A 26,972-nucleotide genomic window follows, 5' to 3' on the forward strand; every position below is an offset into this window, starting at 1 on the left:
TGACTCAACTGCTGGGTTGGGAATTTTATCATCACTGTCAAGTAGCTTTACTTAAAATGTGAAGCTTGAAACCTGTACTGGAGGGCAGCCTGAACTCAGCACAGGGAAACTACCCTATTATTATTAATATTTTTGTTAACATGATCACCACCACTATTATTGTTATTATTACTACTATTATTATTAACAGTAGGAAAAGGGGGAGGAAGAGGAGGAATAGAAGTATATTTCAAATAAAAAAAACAAGAAAACTAAATTGGCTAAATGATGGCGAGTAAAACACACTAATACTGATTGGGATGTTCTGATAGATGGAGCTTCGTTACCATCTTGTGGCCAAACTGTAAAAGCAGCCACAACAAAATGAGAGTTGACTTCTTTCTGTCTTCAAGAGACCTGAAGGGACAGTTTCATTTGGAATCAAGAACTGTTGGCCATTTATTATTAGATTTGTGGAACAGCTTAACGCTTGTGCACCGTGTGTTTATGATCGTCATGCTTTCAACAGTGTTTGCCAAAGTGATTTGAAGGCATGTTCAAAAGTGATAGTTTAGAACCATGTGTCAGTAATATTTCTCAACCCCCTGAATAAATAGTCTAATTGTACATTGTTATTATACTTGTTCTTCCAGTGCTATTGTTACTCTTTGTAGTTATTTCTTTCATCCCCTTTCTTTTAGGAAATGCAAATGCAGAGCTACATCAAAACAAACAGTAGCACACACACACACACTCACTCACTCACTCACTCACTCACTCTCTCTCTGACAAAAAATAGTTTTGGGGTAGTATTGCAGCCAATGGCACGGGGAAGTTTTCACGGGTAGAGGGGGAAATGGATTCAATGAACTTCCAGAAAATTCTGGAAGCAAGCATAACACCATTCTGTAAAAATGCTGAGGTTGAAAAGAGGATGGCTTATACAAATGGATAATGATCCTAAACACACCTTAAAATCCATAATAAACTACCTCAAAAGGTGCAAGCTGAAGGTTTAGCCATGGCCCTCACAGTCCCCTGATCTGAACAGCATTGAAATCTATGGATAGACATCAAAAGAACAGTGCATGCAAGACAGCCCAGGAATCTCACAGAACTGGGAGACTGTTGCAAGGAAGAATGGATGAAAATCCCTCAAACAAGAATCGGAAGACTCTTGGCTGGCTACACAAAGTGTTTACAAGATGTGATGCTTGCCAAAGGAGCTGCTACTAGGTACTAAGCATTTTGGGGAGCATTTCATCTTCAACTTGCTTATCTGTTCACAGTAACATACATTTTGACCAGGGGTGCCCAAACCGTTGCATACCACTGTAAATATTGTTGTATGACATGCTATCTGTTAAGGAGGCCTGCTACATAGTACAGCAAACAAACCAACTATGGGGTTCCAGATGGGTAATTTCAGCAGTTCACAAAAGAAAAAAAAAAAAAAAAGACCATAATGAGATTATGGAAATAAATGCATGAAAAGCATGCTTTGATCTCACATATTATGTGCTTGTGGAACATGAATAAAATAAACACATAAAGAAATTAATATAAGTATTCTTTAACTAACCATGAGTAGGCTTACAGTAGTAAGAAGAAGAAGAAGAAGAATCATGAAAGGCAAGTCAATTTCTAAAACCATTTTATGTCTTCAGAGCATTTTTAGCTATTTGTTAGGGCTTGGTTTTTTATGATGAAAGACAATTATTCTGTTTATTTCAACAGCAGATCCAAAAGCAAAGAAACCTTTATGACAGTGGCTGTCAGCTAAGCCTAGAAATGATTTCTGAGAAGGACATACCCACTCCATATGCTTATTATTATTGTTGTTGTTGTTGTTGTTGTTGTTGTTGTTGTTTCTCCCAAAAGAAACCGGCTAATTGTTCTTCAATATACTTTTACATTCTGATAGCATTCTGATTAAAAAGAGGTGCCCTTAATGATTGAATATCATGGAAGTTTTCCATTTTTGGCCACAAGATGGCAGCAGAGGATCATTTATATTAGCACCTCCCATGGCACTTGATCTTCTAGACGGTTTTATTTGTATTTTTAGTCACGTTTTAGCTTTAAAAATATATAAATTGAAATGGAAAATGTGGAGTTCCATCAGAAACATGGCACTTGTAGAATAATAATAATAATAAGTTTAATTTATATAGAACCTTTCACAGACTCAAGGTTGCTTTACTATGCCAAAGATGCAGAAACAAATACATTAAAACAATCAACACATTAATTAACGAATACGAATAAGAAGACAAGTTATGAGATGTTGAGAAAAGAGGTACGTTTTAAGTATAGCGTAAAAAAGTCATAGAAATGTACAGAAAGTAGTTTAAACGCGTTATATTGAAAGGAAACGGTAGTCGTGAATATTTTGGCCAAAACAGTTATATATTTTTATAGATTTTACAATCAAGAGTTCAACAACAGAATAATAGTCCTCTCACATTTTTGAACCATTACCCCTATCAATAAGGTATGTAAACAACAACAATAAAAAGAGTAAAATAATAGATAAAACATGAACGTGAAATAATAGATCAAACAAAAACATGAAGAACATAATTCCACAATAATGCATTATAAAATGAACAGTGAATGCCACTTTACATTACATATATGAAATTTAAAATGTACCTCTGAATGGAATCAGTCTTTATCCACTGTTACTTCCGGTCCAGTGTTGTAGAGGTATGACACACATTCCATTCACTTCTTCTTCTCCCAATTCCGTTCGCTACTTCTACCATTTAATACCATCAAACCTAATATTTTAATTTCATTTTTTATTTCTACATCTATTGGTACAGGTTGCCCATCTCCTATCCATACCCCTTCACTTTTACTTTCATTTAATTTCGCTCCAGCCACAACTTCATACATTTCAAAGTGCCTCTTAACTATATTAAACTCATTTTGATTCTTGACATAAACCCTCACATCATCTGCGTACGCAGATATTTTCCATCTTTCCATACCCAACATGTGAACACCTTGTAATTGCTGATCATTTTTAATTTTATATAATAGTGGGCTAATAGCGATGACATATAATGCAGCACTCAATGGGCATTTGTTTAACCCCTCTATGTATTTCAAATTCTTCAGTTAACATACCATTAACATTAATTTGTACTTTTGATTTACTATACAATAATTTAATCATATTTAAAAACCTCTCTGGAAAACCATAATGTTCCAATGTACACCATAAGTAGTCTCTAGAAATATAAATCGAAGGCCTTTTTCTGATCCAGTCCTATTATATAAAAATCCCTCTCAGACCCTTCAGTAACCAAACCCCTTATTACTCCTAAACTACATATATCTTCCTCCTATCGCACATGTCTGTTCCAACTCTATGGTATCATTCAATATTTCTGACATCCTATTAATAATTATTTTTGCAATAAAAATTATTTTACATCACTCAGCGTTGTTAATCTCAACTCGAGTACATATGTCAGATTTCTTCTTCAACAAGCAGGATATTTTCTTTTCTCTATAATTTTTAGATTGTATCCCCCTAACATTAATCATTACGATATCAAGGAGCATTAATTAAATGTTAAATTAAATGCTATAATGTTAAATACCATTTGCTCCAACACAAAACTTATTCCTTTATTATTTTTTCCACCTGATCTCCTACATTAGCAACATTTTTACGTCTTACTTTTTGTTGATCACTGTCCTGTATTTAAATCCCCGTCAGTTCCTTTCTTTATTGCCGTGGGCTCCTTCTCCGCTGTTTGTACGTTGTCATGAGGTGCCTCATATTCTTTATCCAACAGCAGGCCTGCCTCATTGCCCGGTGTATCTCCCGTTGTATCCCCAGCAACTACTGTTGGAGATTCCATGCTACTGTCCGATGCATCTGAATCCTCATCATCGCTGCTAGATCCGCCACCTCCTGTATCCGAGTCACTATCATTGGTGGTCGATTATTCGTCGCTAGAACTTCCTGATGTTCTATGTAATTCCTTACTCTGGCGCATATCCTCTTCCGGATTCGAAATTTGCTGTTGATCAGACTGGGATACAGTTTTGACTCTGGCTCTGTAAAATTTGAGATCCAACATCAGTTCTACTAGGGGCTTCACCCTCGCCCAAAAAAACGTAGCTTCACCCAGTGTCTTTCACATCGCTTTCATCTTCATCTTCACTAAATCTAAACAGCTCCTCATGAACATCCGACACTGTAAATCGCTTCTTCCTCTCCATTAATGCGATATAAATAACATTTACCAAAAGCGAAACGTTTTACAAAGACAAAGCGAACTAGCCAAAACGGAGTAACTCGCGTACGCGATGCGTTAGCAAAATGGAAGATGTTAGTGCGCAACAGGGATCTATATTGTGATTACGCATGGCCCTCCCCCACTCTGTAGTGTATCTTTCAAGGCAAATGAGGTGTCGAGGTTTTCTTCTGACGGAATAATATTTGCTGAAATTGGTTTCAATCATTTTGGTTTCAATGGCCCATTACTATAAGCTCTTTTGATAGACCAGCCTTGAACAGCAACGCAATATGGAATCTTGCAATAAGTAGAAAAACGAAGCAATCAAAGAGAATATTTATTTGTTGGACAAATAACAAACACAGAATCTAAGAAAGGAGGGTCTAATGTTCTATTCAGGAACAGGTTTAGGTTAGTAATGTGCAGTTTGATGTAACTAAAGGCTTGTGTATTTTGTGTTAGGTTATGTCGTGTCCGTTGGTGCAGGAAAGAAGAGACAGGAAACAGTGCATCACCTTGTAGCCTTTTATTAATGCAGAGCTCTGGAGGTGTCACTTCACAACGCAGTGCGAGTGAGATCTAAAGCATAACTTTGCAACAGACAGACTTATAGTTTTCTCGCCTCGCGCCACTTCTGCTTTTGTATTTTTCCATCTCAGCCGTCGCCTCTGTCTGACTGTCGCGTACGCATGTCTTCTTGCACAATCACACATATGCACGTCTAGGGCATTTCCTGTTATGTCTGGACATACAGCAATTATTTTTATTAATTCAAGCATTAATCCTATTCCATTCTGCGAATTATTCTCTATTAGTATAAGCTTAGCATTCATTTAGTTTATGCAACCCCACAATTCCCCCGTTTGATCTCTACAAAGAGATCACCAATCGCACTCCTTCGTTCCGGAATCTCCTGTCTCCACGTCCCGCTCTCCCTGTATCAGTGGAATCATTGTGTTCCCCTCATGCACATCGTTCTTTCCAATCATAGCTGAGATTAGCCTTACCATTAATGCTCCAATATATGGAATACAACAACACCCGCACGTTACGGCAATTCCCGTGAATGTGGCTAACGAAATGACATAATTAGACCTTTCCACTGACCAAACCGACTCACCATCCAGGATTCTAACTGGTTGTCTATACCCGAATTCTCATGCATTTCCTCTCACAGGGTCCTCAAACCATCCAATGCTCTACTAACTGACCCGTCCGGGAATGAATGTACAACACATATCCTCGAACATAGCGCAGACGCCTCCTTTTTCAGCCAACAACATATCTAACGTCATACGATTTTGCACCGCCATCAGTGAGGTTGGTCCCAACTGATCTTTAAGTCCTTCCACTGCATCCCTGATCAGGTTGGCTAGTCTAAGCACATTATAATGTACATAATTAATCCGATCTACATTTTTATTTGGAGTAATGGGGAATAATGCGGAAAGCATGGGAATATTCTCAAATCCCCCTGCTATCTGGTCTGCTAATTTATACCTGTTCGGAACTAGGCGAGGTATTCCTATTGCATCTATGTATGTGGGGGTATTCCTTGTTAAATCAAAAGTGTTTCCCTCTCAGTCCTGTCTTGCTATATCAGTTACCGGGTCCCTGTCTAGTTTTTTGCATATCAGTAGTTCTCAGTGACCGTGCGGTTACACCATTCTGCCGGGATGTGCCCCAAGCGTACTTGAGGTGCGCTTGACCTTCTAATGAAGCACGTGTAGTTCCCCTCCCCCCTTTCGGGTGAAAATAGTCCTGTCCTAGTTAGGTTACTGATGGGGGGGAAAATAAAGCTCAACGTGTCACAATTCTTAGGGTTTTTTTCCTTAGTCAGGCCGATCATACACGCATAACCCCTGGGGTCTTTGTCTGGGAATAGGGGTACCGGGGTGATTATAAGCCTAGGTCTTGTGGCTGCACATGCTACACATCCACCAATCTCTACCCCCATTCTACTTCACCATCTTGTTCTTAATGTTTTAATCCTTTCCTACTGCCATGCTATTATTTAACCAATGCGTGACTAAGCTGTACATGAAAACACACAACACAATGCACCAACAAATAATCAAATAACACAGTTGTCCAGATATCATCACCGGTCTTCTCTTCTTCTTACTTCGGGGTCTAAGGGTGGACTACCTAGACTCTTTTGCTCCCAGGGATTATTTTGCCCCTTCTGTGTGGGAGTGAACACCTGATCCGTCCGGGTCAGGTGAGGTAGGTGATGTTTCAGCGAGATCCCTCGCTGTCTCCTGCAGACTCCTCTGTGGTGGCTTTGCGGCGGCGCACTGGCTCAGATGAAACCACATCTCCCCTTTACCCTTCAGGCGTACGGCGTGGCTGGTCCTTTCTGTCACCTGGAATGGACCTGTCCACCTCGGCTCACTCCATTTTCTCTTGAGGACTCTCAGCAGCACCCAGTCCGTAACGGGTATCGTCTGGGTTTGTCTGCTCCCTGTCCGGTCTATCACCTGCGTGGAGAAAGCTGAAACGATACTTTGCAATTCATTAAAGTATGATTTGTGTGTGAGATGTGTTTGTGTTTTCTCATTCATTGTTAGGGGTCCCTGGGGTCCTGGAAATCCTCGACCTGTCTGCAATTCAAAAGGGTTAAAACCAGTTCTTGCATTTACTGAGCATCTAATTTGCATTAATGCCAAAGGTAAGGCGTCAACCCAATTTAATTTTGTCTGTGCACAGATTTTGGCCAATTTGTTTTTCACATTTAGATTCATCCTTTCCACCTTACCTTGAGACTGAGGATGATACACTGTCCCAAATGAATGTTTCAGACCCAGCATTCTCCTGAAAATCACGCGCTTTAAAATGAGTTCCATTATTTGATCTCACCTTTCACGGAAACCCATGGTGAGGAATGTACTGGTTCACCAGGAACTTTACCACTGAAGCACTGACTTCCCATTTTGTTGGCCACGCTTCCGGCCACCCTGTGTAGTTTCTACGCGCATCAATACGTACGTGTACCCCTGTGCTGAGTCCACCATGTCTGTGTAGTCAATTACTATCTCTTCCCCTGGTGTTAATGACAACGGATACTTACCGGGTGCCACCTTAATTGTAGGTTTGGGATTGTACTGTTGACATACTCTACATGTCTCCACCCAATGTGCTACCATCTCCTTCAGGTACGGATGCCACCAGTTTTCCAGATTCTTCAGCATCTGGCAAATACCCACGTGACCCATCCCATGAGCTTCTTCTAGTACCTGGGGTCTGAGCCCTGGTGGGAGGGCTGGTTTTCCCCCTGGGCCTTGCCATACTCCACCCTCTATTCTTGCTCCTTTTTGATGCCATGTTGCCTTTTCCTCTGGACTTGCCTGCTCCTGCGCTTCCCTGAGTCTTTCGCCTTTCGGGAGGGGCTCCATCTCTACTTCTGCACATACCATGTTGTGTTCTGCTCTATATCCTGTTACCTTTTTTGCTGCCTCATTGGCGGCTCGATTTCCCCAAGCTATCACCGTGTCTCCGTCATCGTGTCCCCTGCACTTTATGATAGCTACCGTTTCTGGTCCCTGCAAGGCTTTTACCAGCTCCCTCATTTCTGCCTCATGTGTAATTGGTGTGTTTCCCGCTGCCCTAAACCCTGCTCTCATCCATTGTCTTAGCTCCACATGTGCTGCCCCTACCGTGTAAGCGGAGTCAGTATAAATATTCACTTCCTTGCCCTTTGCTAACTTCAAGGCCTCCACTACTGCCATTACCTCAGCTCGCTGTGCTGATTGCCAACCTTTCAGCCTTTTTGATTTCACCATCCAGAATTCATCTACTTCTCCCTCTGTTTCTGCCACCACTGCATACCCTGCTTTTATGTCCCCGTCTGGTCCTCTAAATCCACACCCATCAGTGAACATGTTTCATGCTCCTGGAATTGGTTCTCCTTCTAGGTCTGGTCTCACCTTCTCCTGCTTTCTGACTTCCTGTTCGCACTGATGAGGCTCTCCTCCTCCCATCATGTCTGCCATGTTGATTCCTTCATGTGTGTACGTGATGTGTGGTGCTTCCAAAATTTTGCTGATCCTCTGTTGCCTAGGCGCTGTCAAGGTGAAGGCTTGTGAGTTCACGTATGCTATTACACTGTGTGTGGTTAGTACCGTGATTGGCTGTCTGTTGCCTTCCTGTTCTCTAGTGCTCATTAGTATGAACTTTACAGAGATCATTAAAGCTAAACCTACATATGAGTGTAAAGCAAAGGTTTAGTGTAAAATTCAATTTAGTTTTATACTTTGCCCAAACTACCTCATAAAAATCATCAACTATGACGTTTTGGGGAAACCTTCATGGATAAGTGGAAATGCTTTCTTCCTTTGAATATGAAACTGTAACAGAAAAACAGAAGATGTGAGATGTGTATTATGATGACGTGCATGGTAATTACGTGTATGATGCACTTATGTGGATGTTGATTTGGTTCCACTTTGAGTTTAATGTGTAAATACAGATGACCTGAATTTAAAATGCTGTCTGAAGTAAGTGAATGAAGATGTAGGAGTGTTCTTATGAAAGGTAGTGGGTTTAATGGCTTCCAATACTAGCTAATCACATTAGTTTCATTTCTCCAGTGGAGCAATAAAAATCCAACCAGCAGACTGATTTTTTTTTTTTTTTTAACAGGGCTCATGGATGTTGTACTTAGTGTTGTACCATATAACCAGAGATCATGGATGTTACACTTACTACTGTATCATATAACCAGCAATGAATCCATAACAGAAGACCAGAACTGCACCTTTAATATTGAGTGTGTGATTGTGCTTATGTGACTTTTCGCTGTGGACACTATGTATCTGTTCACAATAGAAATACTCATCATTATTCAGAAATTCAGTAAACATGTTCAGGACTGTGTTTTGTCTACTTAAAACATTTGACTTCTTTAGATTTAGAAATTTAGTTGATTTTTTGTGTGTGTGTGTGTGTATATATATATATATATATATATATATATATATATATATATATATATATATATATATATATATATAAAAAAATCAACTAAATCTCTCACAGATTAAACAGAAGTTATTTCAGATTCCACTATTACTTTGATTAATTACATTAGTGAATAGGCGTTTGCAGCTGTTTACTGTTTACATGGTGCAGATGAAGACTCTTCTTGGTTGAAGAGAAAACCAGAGTGAGGTAAGTTTTGCTGATCAGAACTAAACACCTGGGCACCATGTGCTATTGAAGACGCTCCCTTGTCTTCTTTGAAGGAGACTTGCTTTGTGCATTTCTGGTGGTGCTTCCACCTGCTGGTCTACTACATTACTCTCTCTTTGGGTAATGACAAATATCAGCTTCATACACCCAGCCATTAATTTTATACTGAAATCTGTGTTTTCCAGCCAGGAGAAGAGTCTTGATGGTATGAGCTGTGTGATGAAGGACTGGAGTTATAGAATGATCTGAGACCAGAGCCCTGGACCAACTCCACACATTATAGCAGCTGGACTGAATCATTTCTTTAAATAAAGCACCACACAGGCTGTTCCACTCGGTTGTCAGCTATCGTGTTTGGTGTGGCTCACACACATGCCGACACCCCACGAGAGGTTTAATCTCTAATTCTCTGGTTTACTGATTCTCTCATTCTCTGGTTTACTGTTACGTATTTCTCTTCATCTTTCACTTCTCTCTCACTTTGTATGTGGCTATAATAATGCTGACTATACATCACTATGGAAATTATCTTTTTGTTTGTTTGTTTCTTTTACACAAAAACTATTGTCACCGTGTGCTCAGCACCAAGATGGAGTGACACACGCCCACACACACACACACACACACACACACACACACACACACACACTGCACCTGTCCTGCTTCCAGTTTTCTGATTATTGACCCTGATCACCTGTTTCTCATTTGTGTTCCCTTATCTAAAGTCCACAGGTTCTCTCCTCCGGTGCTGTGAAGAGTGCTTGCTTTGTCGCTTCAGTGCGATGAGTGAATCCTTTTCACCTTTTGTTTTGTTCATTGAGTTCACTCGCAGCTGTTCTGTTTATGGAGAATGAAGACTCTCCTGAATCGATTCTTGCTTCCTCTATACCACCATCACAACTGTATACATGTAAGAAATTATTTTTATTTAACTGTTATTTTAATTATATTATTTATTTGTTGTGTTTAGACTATAATAATAGTGACTTATTTATCTATCTATCTATTGTGTTTTTGTTTTCCTGTTTGGAGCTTTGTAATTAACTGGGTTTAATACATAATGTTGTTATATTCATTTATGTAATTTAAGTCTTAGACTGTTTTAGACAGGTACTGCTTGGCTTTAGGACAAGACAGTAAAGATTTTCACCTTTGGACCTTTTGGTTCAAGTACAGAAACATTCAGTGTTTGAGGTTTGGCATGTTTACACTGGCTTTGATTACAGAAACTTATTTATAAGCGTTTGTAGATTTCTGACTGAATAGCTGTAGTTTATTTCAATGAACTACATTCTGGTCAAACATTTTAACAGTGAGCATCTGATTCCTACACATGTACATTTTAGATGTTGTTTTTCTCTTTTACTGGCAAAGATTTTATCTTTATAGATCACAGCTCAGCATAAACAGATAAGGTCTCTACATGCTCCTGAACTTTGAAACTCAAATACTAGAATAATCAGGCAACTGTTATCGCGCGCGCACACACACACACACACACACACACACACACACACACACACACACACACACACACACACACACACACACACTGATATAGTTCGGAAGACACCAACATAAATCACAGTAAGAGAGAGAACACAATGAGTATCTATAGCTTTCCAGGAAATTTGAGAGTGATTTGAATTTGCTGTATATAAAAATGTTTCAGTGCAAAACGATTTATAACCATGTGCTAAACATGACCCATTTATGATTATGGTAATTGGTCTAGAGTTTATGCTAAGTAGTTCCTCGATTCGTCACTTGAAATGGCACAAGTATGTATAAAAATTTTTCTGCTAATATGTACGCATATACTTTCAACTTAAAGCTGACATTCTGTACTTTAACCTCATTTCAAATCTGTTGTGCAGATTTTAGAGTAAAACAACTATACTAATAACTGCTGTGTAACTGTACATTTAGTTACAGACTGCAATGAATTACCTGTTAAAACTAGGAATGATTTTTAAGGGATCTGTAGGAGATTAGTTGCTGTATGGGTTGTAAACTTTTTAGTAGGACATATTTTAAAGAAAGAAATAGAAAGCACTTTATAGGACTGAAATACAATCTGGAATGTATTTATATGCCTCTGCACTAGATGGAGTGTATTTCATATTGTGTTTATTGATGTAAAGCTGAGCAGTAAGGAGGCGGATGCATGTGCGGAGAAGAGCAAGATTTATTATGGGCAAATCTAGAATCAGTCGTTAGAACAGTCTATGGTCATCGAGCCAATACGTAAAGCACGGGAATGCACAGGTAACCAAAAGGAAACACACGATGACAGATGGGAAGTTGGCTAAAACAAAGTGGCTAGGACTAAACAAAGGCTAGAATAAACACAAGGCTACCCACGAACAACTAGGAATTATAAACAAGGGCTAGGATTAACAATAACCTGCCAACACACAGGCAACAAGGCAGTCTTTAAGTACATGAACTAGTAAGAGTTAACTAGACACAGGTGCTACAACTGAAGGGCGAAGAAAACGAAACACAGAAGCAAAACAAATGCATCAAACAGGGTAACCATAACAACTGAGTGCGTTTATACACTGGGTTGCACTTTTGTTACCTCTAAAATAACTGACTTTATAATACTTTGAGGGTTTTCCTGTGAGTGGGTAAATTTGTAACCATGATTTTGAAGTAAAGAAAACATGTATGCTGTAGTGTCTCTGTATGTGTGACCAGGGCTTTAAGGTGGTCTGTGACCAATATTGTAATTATTGTAACATTCAGTGTCCTGCATTATTAATCTGCATGTGTGTGTTTGCAGGTTTAAAGCTAAAATCTAGGAAGAGACGTGACCTCCAAAATGAATCACTCTGGGGAACAGCACACACAGAAAGGAGACAGGTGAGAGAACAGAGGCACTCTGTAAATCATAAATGTCGTCTTACTCTGTTTTCTGTGTGGTTTTAAAGTAAAATTGTATTCACATTTATTGCATTTAGCAGACATTTATCCAAACAGACCTAGAAAAGTACTTTGTTGTCCATACAGAAAATCCTTGGCTATAACAGATAGAATATAACATTAAAATACCCAGCACCAGAATAAAAAATGTCTGATGCCTATATACACAAACACCTAGACACACATGTAATACACAAAACCTAGATACACAATATGCAATACAGAGACAAATACCAACATTATTAATAAGGGCATAATTGAGTTTTTAAGTACTTTTTGAAGAGATGGGTCTTAGGCTGGATGCATTAACTTGATCAAAATGTCCTTTCTAAATGTATGCCTCTTCTAGTGTATACCAATTTTCCTAACTTAATTGTTCTTCCACATTGGATTATGTCAGAATTCCTTTGGAGCGGAAAGCCTCCGAGTCTTTGGAAAATATATTTAGAAAGACCCAAAATCTCGGGAAGATTTTCAATTTGTTTATTACTGTGCTACTAACATTTGTGTGCTACACAACAGCTACTGACAAACACTTCTTGATTAAAGAGTATCTTTTTTCCTGTAGACCATCCTCTCTATCAGCATATATTATTTATATACTCAGTAAACCGTTCCACTGCCCTTTATACTTCAAATGCAATAGTGATATTAACATGGACACGGTTTAAGCATAATTTATCACAGTAACTATAGAAATATATACATATTAAATAACACTTACACCATTTAGCACACTTTATTTTCAGTATTTTGGCATTAACAATATTTTATTTTTGTTGCACATGAAAAGGACAGGAGCCATCATGTGTGAAAAGATTCTTTGTTTTTATGTCTGTAACCCAAATGATAAAGTTAACCATGCTCCTTCATGTTCTGTACAGTTGTTCACTATGTAACTAATTCACATTTCACTGACACATTAATACAACAAATAGTTTTCATGAACATAACAGTTCACAACTGGTCTCCTTGTTAATACAAATTTATTATAGCTACCAGTGTTCCATACCACCTAGCTAGCAGCCAAACTAGCAGATTAACATGGAAGTTTCGACAACAAACCTTTCACATAATGCATATTGACAACTCTCAAATAAGTGCCCCTGTGTTTTATAAGATGTTTATCATTCTACACAAGTGGCTTTCAAACATCTCTTTTGCATTGTACTCACCTTTAACCCACATGATGACGTTGGCTGCATAACGGCACTTCAGTGTTTTTCACACTGTAATGAAACTAGTTACATAAGCAGCAAAAGTACAAAAGGGGATCAGAGTGTGTAACTGACCAACCAGTGTATGTATACTAGAACTGTCTCCACTAAATGAACCCAACAGACCACATAAAAAAAAAATACAAAAAGAAAGGTGGTAATACCAAGGTTCACATTTTAATTGTGTGTTTTAGCCTGATTCCAGGGAAGAGATCAGGCTCACCTGAATCCAGCTGTATGTCCATGAAGAGTGATTCATCAATGGAGCATCCATATACCTTCAGACATGGAGAGTGTTGTAGTGATAAGAGGTAAGGATGTCTCCTGGTTTAGGACAGTGTTCCTCACTCCCAGTCCCACCTGATCAAACTCACTCAGTTCATTATGAAGCCCTTCATGAGCTGCATCAGGTGTGTTAGAAAAGGAAAACGCTAAACTGTGCAGTGCTGCAGGTCTCTAGCACTAGGAGTGAGGAACACTGGATTAGGGTATTAAATTAGTTCATCCAGCACTGGAAGCGAGGAACATTGGATTAGGGGATTAAATCAGTTCATCCAGCACTGGAAGTGAGGAACAATGGTTTTTAACCAGTGAGGAACAATGAGATTAGATTGTGAGGAACAATGAGATTAGATTGTGAGGAACAATGAGATTAGATTGTGAGGAACAATGGGAGATTAACCAGTGAGGAACAATGGGAGATTAACCAGTGAGGAACAATGGGAGATTAACCAGTGAGGAACAATGGGAGATTAACCAGTGAGGAACAATGGGAGATTAACCAGTGAGGAACAATGACATTAGATTGTGAGGAACAATCGTTTTTAACCAGTCTGCATTTACAATATCTGCAGGTGTGTTTAATGGTGTGTGTTGAATAGGTATGATGGTACTACATGTTCCCCTTTAAACTCGGTGTGTTTGTCCAAAAGGAGACAGATAAAAGGTACACAAAAGGATAAACCTTTGCTCATCTACAGAAACCATATGGAGTCCATATTCAAGGTACACATGTTTGTGCCTCTGTGTGTCGGGGGAAATAATATATACAGCATTCTCCATCAGAAAATAAAATCATATCTTCTATGTAACATTGTGGGGTTTTTTTTATGATTGTCTGTTTCTGTTTATTCTTAACCAGGAGCTGGAACACAAAGTCATCTCTCTGGTGAAGAAGGAGCTGAAGTGGTTTAAGAAGCTACTGAGTCCAGATTACCCAGCATGCTCTGAGAGAGAGATGGAGGATGAGGAGGATCAGAGCAGTGTCAGAGAGGGGGCACTGAAGATCACACTGCACGTCCTGAGGAACATGAACCAGATAGACCTCGCTAACACACTACAGACCAGTAAGAGCAGTGTCACACTTGCTAAAGTTTTGTTTTTTTTAATTACTTCAACATCAGAGATAAGAAAATATTTATCATCGTATTCTTTTGCTTATTAGAGGTGGTCTCCATATATCAGCAAAAGCTCAAACACAAACTGATGGAGAAATACCAAAGAATTAATGAAGGACTCTCACAACATGGAAGCTCAACTCTTCTGAATGAGATCTACACGGAGCTCTACATCACAGAGGGAGGGAGTGGAGAGCTCAATAATGAACATGAGGTGAGACAGATTGAGACAGCATCCAGGAGACCAGCAACACAGGAGACACCCATCAAATGCAACGACCTCTTTAAAGACAAACCCATCAGAAGAGTGCTGACTAAAGGAGTTGCTGGAATTGGAAAAACCGTCTCTGTGCAGAAGTTCATTCTGGACTGGGCTGAAGGAAGAGCAAATCAGGATGTCATCTTCATATTTCCACTTCCTTTTAGGGAGCTGAATTTGATAAAAGAGAAAAGGTTTAGTCTTATGGACCTACTTTGTTACTTTTTCCCAGAAATAAATAAATTACAATTAATAGACTGTGATGTTTACAAAGTCATTTTTATCCTTGATGGTCTGGATGAGTGTCGACTTCCTCTAGATTTCCAGAACAATGAGAACTTGTGGGAGGTAACAAGGTCGAGCTCAGTGGATGTGCTGCTGACAAACCTCATCAAGGGGAATCTGCTTCCATCTTCTCTCCTCTGGATAACCTCTCGACCAGCAGCAGCCAGTCAGATCCCTCCTGAGTGTGTTTTCCAGATAACAGAGGTACGAGGGTTCAGTGCCCTTCAGAAAGAGGAGTACTTCAGGAAGAGGATCATTGATCAGAGCCTGGCCAATAGAATCATCACACACATGAAGTCATCAAGAAGCCTCTACATCATGTGTCATATTCCAGTCTTCTGTTGGATTGCAGCCACTGTTCTAGAGAGAATGTTTGGTGAAGCAGAGAGTGGAGAGATCCCCAAGACTCTGACTCAAATGTTCATAAACTTTCTGATCTTTCAAATCAAACACAATAGCAGAAAGTACCATGGAAACACTGACAATGATCCTTACCAGACTAGAGAGAGTGTTGTGGCATTGGGAAAACTGGCTTTCCAACAGCTGGAAAAGGGCAACCTGATCTTCTATGAGGAAGATCTGAAAGAGTGTGGTATTGATGTCAAAGAAGCATCTGTGTACTCAGGAGTGTGTACACAAATCTTCAGGGAGGAGTCTGGGCTGCACCTGGGGAAAGTGTTCAGTTTTGTGCATCTGAGCGTTCAAGAGTTTCTGGCTGCTTTATATACATTTCTCTCCTTCATCTCCAACAACACAAATGTGCTGGAAGAACAAACCATTACAGGCCTACATGATTTCAAAAGGTTAACAATGTCTGACTTCCTTATAAATGCAGTTGACAAGGCCTTACAGAGTGAGAATGGATACCTGGACCTTTTCCTCCGTTTCCTTCTGGGTCTCTCACTGGAGTCCAATCAGACTCTCTTACGAGGCCTACTGACACAGACAGGAAGCAGCTCTCACAGCACAGAGGAAACAGTCAACTACATCAAGCAGAAGATCAGGAAGAATCCGTCTCCAGAGAAATCCATCAATCTGTTCCACTGTCTGAAAGAACTGAATGATCATTCTCTCGTACAGGAAGTTCAAACATACCTGAGCAGACGAGGTTACTGTACTCTCTCTCAAGCCAGTCGTTGTCTCCATGGATCCAGGCTCTCTCCTACTCAGTGGTCAGCTCTTGTGTTTGTTTTGCTGAATTCAGAAGAGGAGCTAGATGAGTTTGATTTGAGTAAATATGACAGATCAGAGGAATGTCTATTGAGACTGCTGCCAGTGGTCACAGCATCCAGAAAAGCTGTGTAAGTATTTTCTTTGATACACACATTGCTGCACTGGGATCAGTACATCATTAACTCTATTGTAAATTAATTTGTTAAATGCCAAGCATTTCCTGAACCCCTTTGTAACTAATGTATCATGTACCCTCATCACTATTTAAGGTGCTAGTTCACCCACTTGTTAATCCTCAAGTGCTTCTAAAGTGTCTGTTTATATTGTCTTTCCTCTGACACCAATCACATCACAAAAAACTAACAAGACATGTATGAGGAGACTCTTTAAAACTCTCAGTTTTTGTGTCTTTGCTTAAAAATGCATGAATTTATGAAATGGTGATGTATGTCTGTGTTCCAGTGGGTTCATTCTTCTGAATATGACCATAACAGGCCACAAAGTCAAATCAGGTGATAGACAAACCTGAAAACATAAATGCTTGACATAATTAATCCCTTAAATATTATATAAAGATTAAGTGTTCTTTCTAACCAGTTGATGTGTCTGAAAGTAGTTAAAATTTCCTAATTTTTCATAAATAAATCTGTGTTTAGTGAATACATGGTAATATCTTACACTTCCCTTGTTAAGTGGGTAAGATTATTATTATAACTGTTACTGAAGATCTTGACTACTGTGTCTCTAAAACAGCAACTTGTTTTTCCCAATAGCTCAAGTTTTGCTTTTTTAATTTTCATTTGTTCTTCATGGTGTCTTTCTCTCTGTTGAAGCCTCTCTGTTTACCTCCAGCTTTAGTTTGTTAAGGAGAATCTTCTCCTCTTCTATTAATATGAGCTCCTGGCTGCACCCACAAACGCTGCTCTGTCAGGCTCAGGTGGTGATCTTCAGCTGGGTCCTGCCTGAGATGCCCAGCAGATGCAGCAGGACTAGAGCAGGTGAAGGGTACTGTGGGGAGACAGGCTGAGGGGATGGAGATGGACATTCTTCTCCACACACATCAGTTCCTCCTCTTATCCTAAGAGACACTGATGAGCCAGTATATCCAGGGCTTTCTCCATTTCTGGGGTTTGTGTGTATCACTCCCCACTGCTCAGTGTGAACTGCATGCACTTAATCTCTATGCAATATCATCAAACTAACATTTTTTGTTCAGTTTCCTCCAAGGGAATATGGAACTCCTTTATTATAAAATTGTAGTCACCCTTCTGTCTCTCCTCCAATACTTTAGTATCTGAATCAGTGTCTGTTTATACTGTCAGCATGTTTGATCAGTTTATTGTAATTCTGTTTGGACTGTCAATCTGTTGTTTGCCTGTTGACTTGTGGGACTTTTTCCAATCTTAGGCAAGGACGAAGTTATCAAAGAAACATTTAAGAAGCCTCTGAATTGTGTGTGTGTGTGTGTGTGTGTACACACTTGTACAAGAGAGTGAGAAATCATCTTGGTGCAAGTTTACCAGATCAATTTACCATGAATGTTTGAATGCAATAAAATGAAGAGCGCACTTATTGCTATTGTTTATAGCACTTATCATTGTTTAAGATAGACCTTATGTATTTTGCAGGTATCAGCATTCATCCCTGTATTCTACAGTATTCTAGTTCATTTGGTATGTTTGATTCTAACCTACTATACTGTACTTGGATATATTCTACGAGTAAATGACAAAGCACTTTTGTAAGTCGCTCTGGATAAGAGCGTCTACTAAATGCTGCAAATGTAAGAGGTGTGTTGTAATAAGGTACAGATATACACAATGTGTGTTGTGGGTGTGGCTACGTATGCCAGAGAGAAAAGTAGAGACCAGTATATAAAAAGAATAAAGATGTGTTCATGTAAATCAGTTGTCACAGAAACACACACATATGACAAACACATAATAGACCTATACAGACAGTGATCTCTTACCATTTCAGTGAGAGGGGTGGGGAGTTTAGCTGAGCAAACCCATACAATATCTGGGACGAGGGCAGTGAGCTTCAAACACAGATCTGACTCTGCATCCGTTTTGTTGCTGTACTCAGTCAAGAGGAGAGAGGCATTTCTCACAAAGGAAAGTAGCAGCACCAGTAACAAATGATATCAGAACCTGCACAGCATCAGTTTCTTGTCATTCCTAAAGTCCTCTGTATGCTGGCATAATCATTTCTATTTCATTCAAGATTTAAAATGTAGACTTGAGAATTACCTGAAGAGAACAGCTTGTGTGGTTCTTTATTGCGGGTCAGTGTTAACAAGCACCATCAAGGCACCTTCCGGAGAATGAATGACAATCACACAAAGAACCCACATTTTATACTTTTCAGGATCGATTATGTAATCGCCTCAACTTATTTGTAGAGCCTGCAGAAACCCCTACAAAGACCCCTGCTCTGTACACAGACAATTTTATAAGGACAACAAATCTCTCTATGATTCTTTGTTTTTGTTATTAATATTTCTAATTCAATGTTTAAACCTCTTTTTCCTGTAAACACTCTTTTTATTACCTCAATTTTCTCAGCTGATAACTAGAGCAGCTATTATTCAGCACAGATCAGATCCTCAGGCATTCCTATGAGGTGAAAGGTGAAGGGGTTCCTGATACTCTTTGGTGTGCTGTCAACTGGAAAATACTCAGAGAACTGTTCTTCCAATGACGAGAGGTGCACAACAATCAAAAACAGCAGCATCAAGTCTCAAGCAAATGGTTTTCCACAGAAGGGAAAGCTGAGGTTTCATTTTTCTTTTTTCTTTTTTATGAACAAAAAGATGCAGCTTGTTCACATGTTCACTCCCAGTTCATGGCAATGCACACTGATCAAATATGAATGATTGGAAGGGTGTTGGAGCATCACAAGGCCATTTCTCAGGTACTCGGTGCAGATAAGACCAGGCCCTTGGTTCCCACCTGGCAGGACATGGATGTGATGGAGTCCATGCATGAGGCATTGAATCCGTTATTGGAATTAACCGATTCACTCACTGGTGAATCTTATGAGTGTGTCTTACCTCAAGCCGATGCTGCATCTCTTCACAACACAGACTCCGAAGACAGCTGAAGCACAGCTCATCAAGAACACAAAGATGACTGTCATAGCACAACCTTGATGAAGTAGGCTGACCAGAAAACTGATGACACGCTTAATGTGGCAAACTGGTGGATCCACGCTTCAAGGTACATCAAGCCAGAAAAGACTGAGGCCATCCGAATGAGAGCAGTGTCTGAGATGCTCGAGGAAAGCCAACACCCATCCACCTCCGTCAGAACAGAGGAAGCAAGAAGAAGAGAAGAAGAGGGAGGAGCTACCCACCAAGAAGAAACAGAGAAAGTCACGTCTTTACGAAATCATACCCCACCGGCACAGGACTCAGTGATTAGGTGATAATGGAAAAGGAGCTTGACAATTACCTGCCGGCACCAGATGCAGACAGTGAAATGGAGCCCTCGCAGCGGTGGAAGAGCCATGAGAGGAACTTCCCAAGTGTGAGTCGCCTGTCCAAGCGCTACCTGTGCATCCCGGCGACCAGCACCCCCTCTGAGAGGATTTCTATCATGGGGAGGGGGGGATATTGTGACCTGACGCAGGGCAGCTTTAAAACCTGAGGCAGTGGACAGACTTGTCTTCCTTACCTGCGACCTGTAGTAGGGTCATGTCTGGTCAGGACCTTGGACAGCACTGGCACATAGTACTGCACAAATGGGGATTTCTTGAGACTTTCTTTTTTTTGCCATAAAGCATAAGCTGACCACAGTTAAGTGATTGTCTGTTTTGTTCTCTTTCATTTATGTTTGAAAACTGCTTGAATTTGTAATGAGGAAATATACAGAATGTTTTGTTTTGTTTTGTTTTGTTTTGTTTTGTTTTTTTGTCTATTTATTTGTAGGTTTGTTTCCCAACAATTTAACTTAAACAATTTAGTTTCATTTATTTAGAGTTGACCAAAAACATTGTGTCTTCTACTGTAAAACCTGAAAGCTTTTGATTGGTCAGAATTTAGGTTTTTTAAAGATTTTGTATTATGTATTTTATTTGTTTGAAAGTAAACAAAAATGTAGTTGTCCATGTTTGTGCTTCTCTGTAACACTTGAAGCTTTAAAAAATATATATATAATTTTTTTATTTTATCTATTTTATTTATGTGAAATAGTTGAGTAATATTCAATAGTACATTAATGTTGAACATTATGACAGAAAATAAATATTTCAACCAAAATATATCTTCAGATCCCAGTTATAAGCAAAAAGGAACCTGTAAGCTTAATAGAAATAGTGATTTGGTTTATTTTGGGATATAAATCAATATGGACAGATTTTTTTTTTCCATATTGCCCAGCCCTATGTGTATGTCTTAAAGTTGAGTTGTAAGTGTGAGTTTTTCTCCTTCTCTCTGCAGGCTGGATAACTGCAGTATTACAGATAAAGGCTGTGCTGCTCTGGCTTCAGCTCTGAGGTCAAACCCCTCATCACACCTGAGAGAGCTGAATCTGAACTACAATAAACCAGGAGACTCAGGAGTGAAGCAGCTCTCTGCTCTACTGGAGGATCCACACTGTAAACTGGAGAAACTACAGTGAGTTACTGGCTCTTTATACACACACACACACAAAGTCAATATCCTGTCTCTCTCTCACTCACACACACACACACACACACACACACACACACACACACACACACACACAGACACAGTTGCAATTACCCTCTTCATCTCTGACACAAACAGACATTCTCACTGTATTAAACACACACATTCCTCTCTCTGTTTTGCTCACTTACTCATCCTCTCTTTATAAACACACATACACACACTTACAATTACTGCATTGCTATCTCACAAACACAAAATATTGCAACATATTTAAAGAGTTGTGCAGTTTCATGTCCTGAATACGTATGATTGAGACATTTTGTGTGTGTTCATGCATGTGGGCGTTGAGCTGTAAGCATGAGCAGTTTTTCTCCTTCTCTCTGCAGTCTAGTTAACTGCGGTATTACAGATGAAGGCTGTGCTGCTCTGGCTTCAGCTCTGAGGTCAAACCCCTCATCACACCTAAGAGAACTGAATCTGAACTACAATAAACCAGGAGACTCAGGAGTGAAGCAGCTCTCTGCTCTACTGGAGGATCCACACTGTCAACTGGAGATACTACAGTGAGTTACTGACTTACTCTCTCTTTATACACATACGCACGCATGCACGCACACACACACACACACACACACACACACACACACACACACACACACACATTATTACTCTTTCTCTAGCTCTTTTGCATTCTCTCTCTCACACTCACACTCACACTCTCACACAAACACACACACACACACACACACAGACTATTGCTGTTTTAATCAGATACACATGCACAGACATTCCCATCTCTCTCTTGCTCAATCACTTACTCTCTCTTTATGCAGACACATTATCACTTCATAATCTCTCTCACACACACTCATGTTGCATGTGTTTGAGGTGTTTAGTGAAGATGGGTGCAACTTCATTTCTGAGTGTGTGTGCACATGCATTGGAATGCCAGTGAAAATCAAACTTTGTATTTTTTCAATTCTTACCACTTATTTTTTTTTTCCTTTTAATAACATGATGTTGTATAACAATCAGTCCAGTTTTACTGGTGGCACAAGACTAGCCATACAGAAATGTTTGTCACCACAACAACTGTTCTGTCACCATCTGCAAAGTGCACATCTTTTCAATGGATACAGTTTTTGTTGGTGCTGGAAATTGTTTGTGATATTCAATGACTGTAAGAAAGTACTGCTTTCTGAACTTGGTTCATAATGGCAGAATTAAATGTTTGAATCAGGGCTACCCCATGCACGGCACCATTGTTCACTACTTTCAGGTGTGTTACCTTGCACTGTGCTGTGACATATGCTTCACTGCACTCTGCTTTAACATATGTGTCACTGTGCTGTGACATGCTTCATTGCACTGTGCTATAACATATGCTTTACTTTGCTGTAACATATGCGTCACTGTGCTGTAACATATGCTTCATTTCACTGTGCTATAACATATGCTTCACTGTGCTGTAATATGCTTCACTGCACTGTGCTGTAACATATTCTTCATTTCACTGTGCAGTAACATATGCTTCACTGCACTGTCCTGTAACATACACTTCATTGCTATCCCTTGAATCTGGATACTCCAAATGAAGTCTTGTGAGATTTCCATGGAACCAAAAAACTTCCTTGTGTTCTGTGATACAAAGTGGGCCAAAGTGGGCCATTCAGAGATGCAAATAACCTTTGATAGTAAATGCAACAATCATCTCTGCCTTATCTGCCGCAGACAGGGCAGAATTGAAAAATGCAAGGCCAATAAAGAGTTTCACTGAGGTACTAGTGAAGGTGTGAAAAAAACTATAAATGCATTTCCTTTGTTGTTTCCACAGAAGGGTCTTGAACTGTTTTTTTCTCAAAAGTTTGCAAAAAAAAAAAAATTACTTAGCACTTGCTTGTTAAAAGGTATCTTACAACCAGTAATGACCTCAGAGATCCCTTCTATAAGTCACATGCCTCTTGCTTGCTTTGATTTACATTCTGCAAATGAACCAAAATCCTCCACCTTCCTATTATTTAAATACAACAACACTCTTAAAAATAAAGTCTCAGGAATTACTGTTACATTTCTAGCATGTTGTAGATTGACTAGTGATTACACAAATTTGTTTCTTATTCCACACTGGATTACAGAACATGTTGCAGCAAAAATAGTAAACATTTTGCACACATTTTGCACAGATATAAGTCATCTTCATTTTAAAAATCTAACGTGCTTTATGCTCCTTCTCTCTGCAGGCTGTATAATTGCAGTATTACAGAGGAAGGTTGTGCTGCTCTGGCTTCAGCTCTGAGGTCAAATCCCTCATCACACCTGAGAGAGCTGAATCTGAACCACAATAAACCAGGAGACTCAGGAGTGAAGCTGCTCTCTGCTCTACTGGAGGATCTACACTATAAACTGGAGAAACTAGAGTGAGTTACCTACTGGATCTTTATATACACATACGCGCGCGCACACACACACACACACACACACACACACACACACACACACACTTACAAAGTATCAATATTCTTTGCCCTCACACACACACACGCATCCCTTCATCACAGAGAGAGACAGAGAGAGTCAATGACACTTTTTCTATCACACAAAGTCTTTCTCTCACTCTTTGTCTAGCTCTTTCACTCTTGGTCTCTCTCTCCCACAGCCCCACACCCCTCTGCCCACACAGTATCACTGTATTAATCAGATACACGTACACACACTACCCTCACTGTCTTTCATTCACTAACTGGTTTGCACTCTCTCACTATCACACACACACAAAACATATTGTTGTTTAGTGAATAATGGTGCCACTTCTGTTCAGCTTTGTGTATTGGTGTTTTTATGCTTGTTTCTACATGTGTGTGGAAGAGACATTTTGTGTTTGTGTGTGTGTGTGTGTGTGTATATTGAGCTGTAAGTGTTAGGAGGTTTTCTCCTTCTCTTAATAGAAATAGTGATGTGGTTTATATTGGGATATAAATCAATATAGAAAGATTTTTTTTTTTCCATATTGCCCAGCCCTATGTGTATGTCTTAAAGTTGAGTTGTAAGTGTGAGTTTTTCTCCTTCTCTCTGCAGGCTGTCTGACTGCAGTATTACAGATAAAGGTTGTGCTGCTCTGGCTTCAGCTCTGAGTTCAAACCCCTCATCACACCTGAGAGAGCTGAATCTGAACCACAATAAACCAGGAGACTCAGGAGTGAAGCAGCTCTCTGCTCTACTGGAGGATCCACACTGTAAACTGGAGAAACTACAGTGAGTTACTGACTTACACATATACACGGTCAATATACCCCCAACCCCCTCTGTCTCTCACTCTCTTTCTCACACACACATGCAACCGCGTACACACAGTCAGTGAATCACTCACTTTCTCCCTCACAGTTTTTCTCTCAAAGCCATTATCATATCTATAGCTGTAACACACACACTAAATATATCTAGCTTTCAGTTTTTCTCACAAACCTTTTTCTTTCTCTCACACAAACAGAATTGCTATTTCCTTCTTTCTTTCACTCTCTCTCACACAAAACTGTTTTAATCAATGACACATACACACACTCCCTTATTTTCAATCACCTGCTCTCTTTCACACGCACATACACACACATTTGCATTGCATCTCTCTTTCACTAACACACATAACACATGGGTGCTGAGTGAAGAGTGCTGCTACTTTATTTCCACTTCATGTGTGTTGTGCGTGTGGAAGAGACATTTTGTCATTTGTGGTAATATGTGTGTTGAGCTGCAAGTGTGAGGAATTTTTCTCCTTCTCTCTACAGGCTGTATAACTGCAGTATTACAGAGGAAGGCTGTGCTGCTCTGGCTTCAGCTCTGAGGTCAAACCCCTCATCACACCTGAGAGAGCTGAATCTGAACCTCAATAAACCAGGAGACTCAGGAGTGAAGCAGCTCTCTGCTCTACTGGAGGATCCACACTGTAAACTGGAGAAACTACAGTGAGTTACTGATTTACTGTCTCTTTATACACACAAACATACATACACACACACACACACACACACACACACACACACACAGAGTCAGTGTATTTCTCACTTCCTTCGCATACACATGCACCCTCTCTCTCTCACACACACATACACATACATACACACACACACACATTTCTGTATGTTGCTCACACATACACACACACACACACACACACACACACACACACACACACACACACACACACACACACACACACATTTCTGTATGTTGCTCACACATACACACACTATGTCTTACACGCACATACCAACAGCATATTTGGTCAGTTTGTTTAGTGTGTGGTTGTGTGTGTGTGTGTGTGTGTATGTATATATATATATATATATATATATATATATATATATTACAGCTTGGGAAAAAAAACTAGTGGTGTTTGACCAAGCTGAGCAGTTTTGTTTTATTCTATAAACTACTGGCAACATTTCTTCCAAATTTCAGATGAAAATATTGTATTTTAGAGCATGTTTTTTTTTTTTATGAAAATGACTAATGGTAAAAATAACAACACAGTTACAGAAATGTCAGACCACAAATAATGCAAAGAAAACAATCTCATATTCATTAATAAACAACACAGTACTAATATTTCAACTTAGGATGAGTCAAGCAAGTGGAAAAAATTGAGTGACTATTGCTACCTGTTCCGCATGCTGAAAGACTTTACTGAACATCCGACAAAAGTTTCTGATGATTCAGACGGCAAGGATGGAGGTGAAGTGACTTGCAGGTATCCCAGGCCTTCTGTGTTTAATCGGGATTCAGACGATCGGGATTCAGATGATCCAGTTCCCCATGGAGTTAGCTTAGTGTAACTGCTGAATCGTGGTATCTTACTCCTGTTTTGTTAGAAGTTTATTTTGTGTCTCCTCTTTCCTTTCTCTTGCTCTAAATCATGTACTGCTGCCAGGATAAAGGGAATATTTAGCTGTGTTTACCAGAAACCTTATGTAAACCAGCTTAATAAAAACGCCCCAATTGCTATTATTAAGTTGTGTCCCTGTGAGCTTAGTTAATGAATATGAGAAACTTAGATTTACACATGCATGTGCTCAGGTGAACTAGTAAGCTTATAATGTTGTTTCATAGTAGGACCCAGATTTACTTTTTTTTTTTTAAGTAGCCCCGGGGAGCTTGCCATGGTAGAGATCTAACCCCATGTATTTGGAGACCAAAGTTCATATTAAGCATATCTACTTATCCCACATTTATTATGTCATGTAATGTCTTTTTTTACGTTGATATTGATGTGCCAATAAACTCTGACAGTGTTAGAACTTTGACTAGGAGTGAGACTGAATTAAATATTTTGTTCTTCAATGGTGAATGGTGCCCTGGTTATGGTGCCTTGTTTTGATCAAATTAAAGTAGAAATCTCCACATCTTACATGCATCATACTAAACAGAACACCCAGCAGTTGGTGTAAAAGTGAAGAGAACACAACATGACTACCGCCCTGTTGCCCTCACATCAGTCGTGATGAAGTGCTTTGAAAAGCTAGTCAGAGACTTCATCACATCTTCACTGCCAGCCTCCATGGACCCATTGCAGTTTGCATACCGCCAGAACCGCTCCACTGATGATGCAATTGCACATCTGCTCCACATCACACTGACCCACCTGGACAAAGGGAG

At 39.6% G+C, this 26,972-nt stretch overlaps 1 protein-coding gene across 5 annotated transcripts; it reads left to right on the plus strand.

Moving 5' to 3' along the window:
- The first annotated feature begins 10,200 nt into the window (after positions 1-10,200).
- Positions 10,201-26,637, plus strand: LOC113568415 (NLR family CARD domain-containing protein 3-like). Of its 5 annotated transcripts, none has more exons than XM_081704740.1 (12): positions 10,201-10,338; positions 12,217-12,296; positions 13,768-13,884; positions 14,506-14,578; positions 14,715-14,919; positions 15,018-16,815; positions 21,129-21,305; positions 21,710-21,886; positions 23,564-23,740; positions 24,399-24,575; positions 25,106-25,282; positions 25,937-26,637. In XM_081704740.1, exons 2-12 carry the CDS (start codon positions 12,256-12,258, stop codon positions 25,962-25,964), a joined length of 3,147 nt encoding a protein of 1,048 aa, XP_081560866.1. In that variant the 5' UTR covers positions 10,201-10,338; positions 12,217-12,255; the 3' UTR covers positions 25,965-26,637. The 5 variants fall into 5 exon arrangements, 4 of the variants coding, with proteins under 4 accessions (XP_081560866.1, XP_081560868.1, XP_081560869.1 ...); XM_081704741.1 differs by lacking the exon at positions 10,201-10,338 and adding an exon at positions 10,981-11,209; XR_014119232.1 differs by lacking the exons at positions 21,710-21,886; positions 23,564-23,740; positions 24,399-24,575; positions 25,106-25,282; positions 25,937-26,637 and adding an exon at positions 17,150-20,485 and having other exon boundaries at positions 21,129-21,252.
- Positions 26,638-26,972: the final 335 nt, after the last annotated feature.

Source organism: Electrophorus electricus, chromosome 21 (assembly GCF_041902795.1).
Source record: "Electrophorus electricus isolate QZ-2024a chromosome 21, ASM4190279v1, whole genome shotgun sequence".
NCBI classification, from domain to species: Eukaryota; Metazoa; Chordata; class Actinopteri; order Gymnotiformes; family Gymnotidae; genus Electrophorus; species Electrophorus electricus.

What these genes read in the sequence shown, in the direction of transcription:
- LOC113568415 (XM_081704740.1), top strand. Translation starts at nt 12,256, where the DNA reads ATGAATCACTCTGGGGAACAGCACACACAGAAAGGAGACAG. An exon ending in CGCTAACACACTACAGACCA is followed by an intron (nt 14,920 to 15,017) that starts GTAAGAGCAGTG and finishes TTTGCTTATTAG; the next exon opens with AGGTGGTCTCCATATATCAG. An exon ending in TGTCAACTGGAGATACTACA is followed by an intron (nt 21,887 to 23,563) that starts GTGAGTTACTGA and finishes TTCTCTCTGCAG; the next exon opens with GCTGTATAATTGCAGTATTA.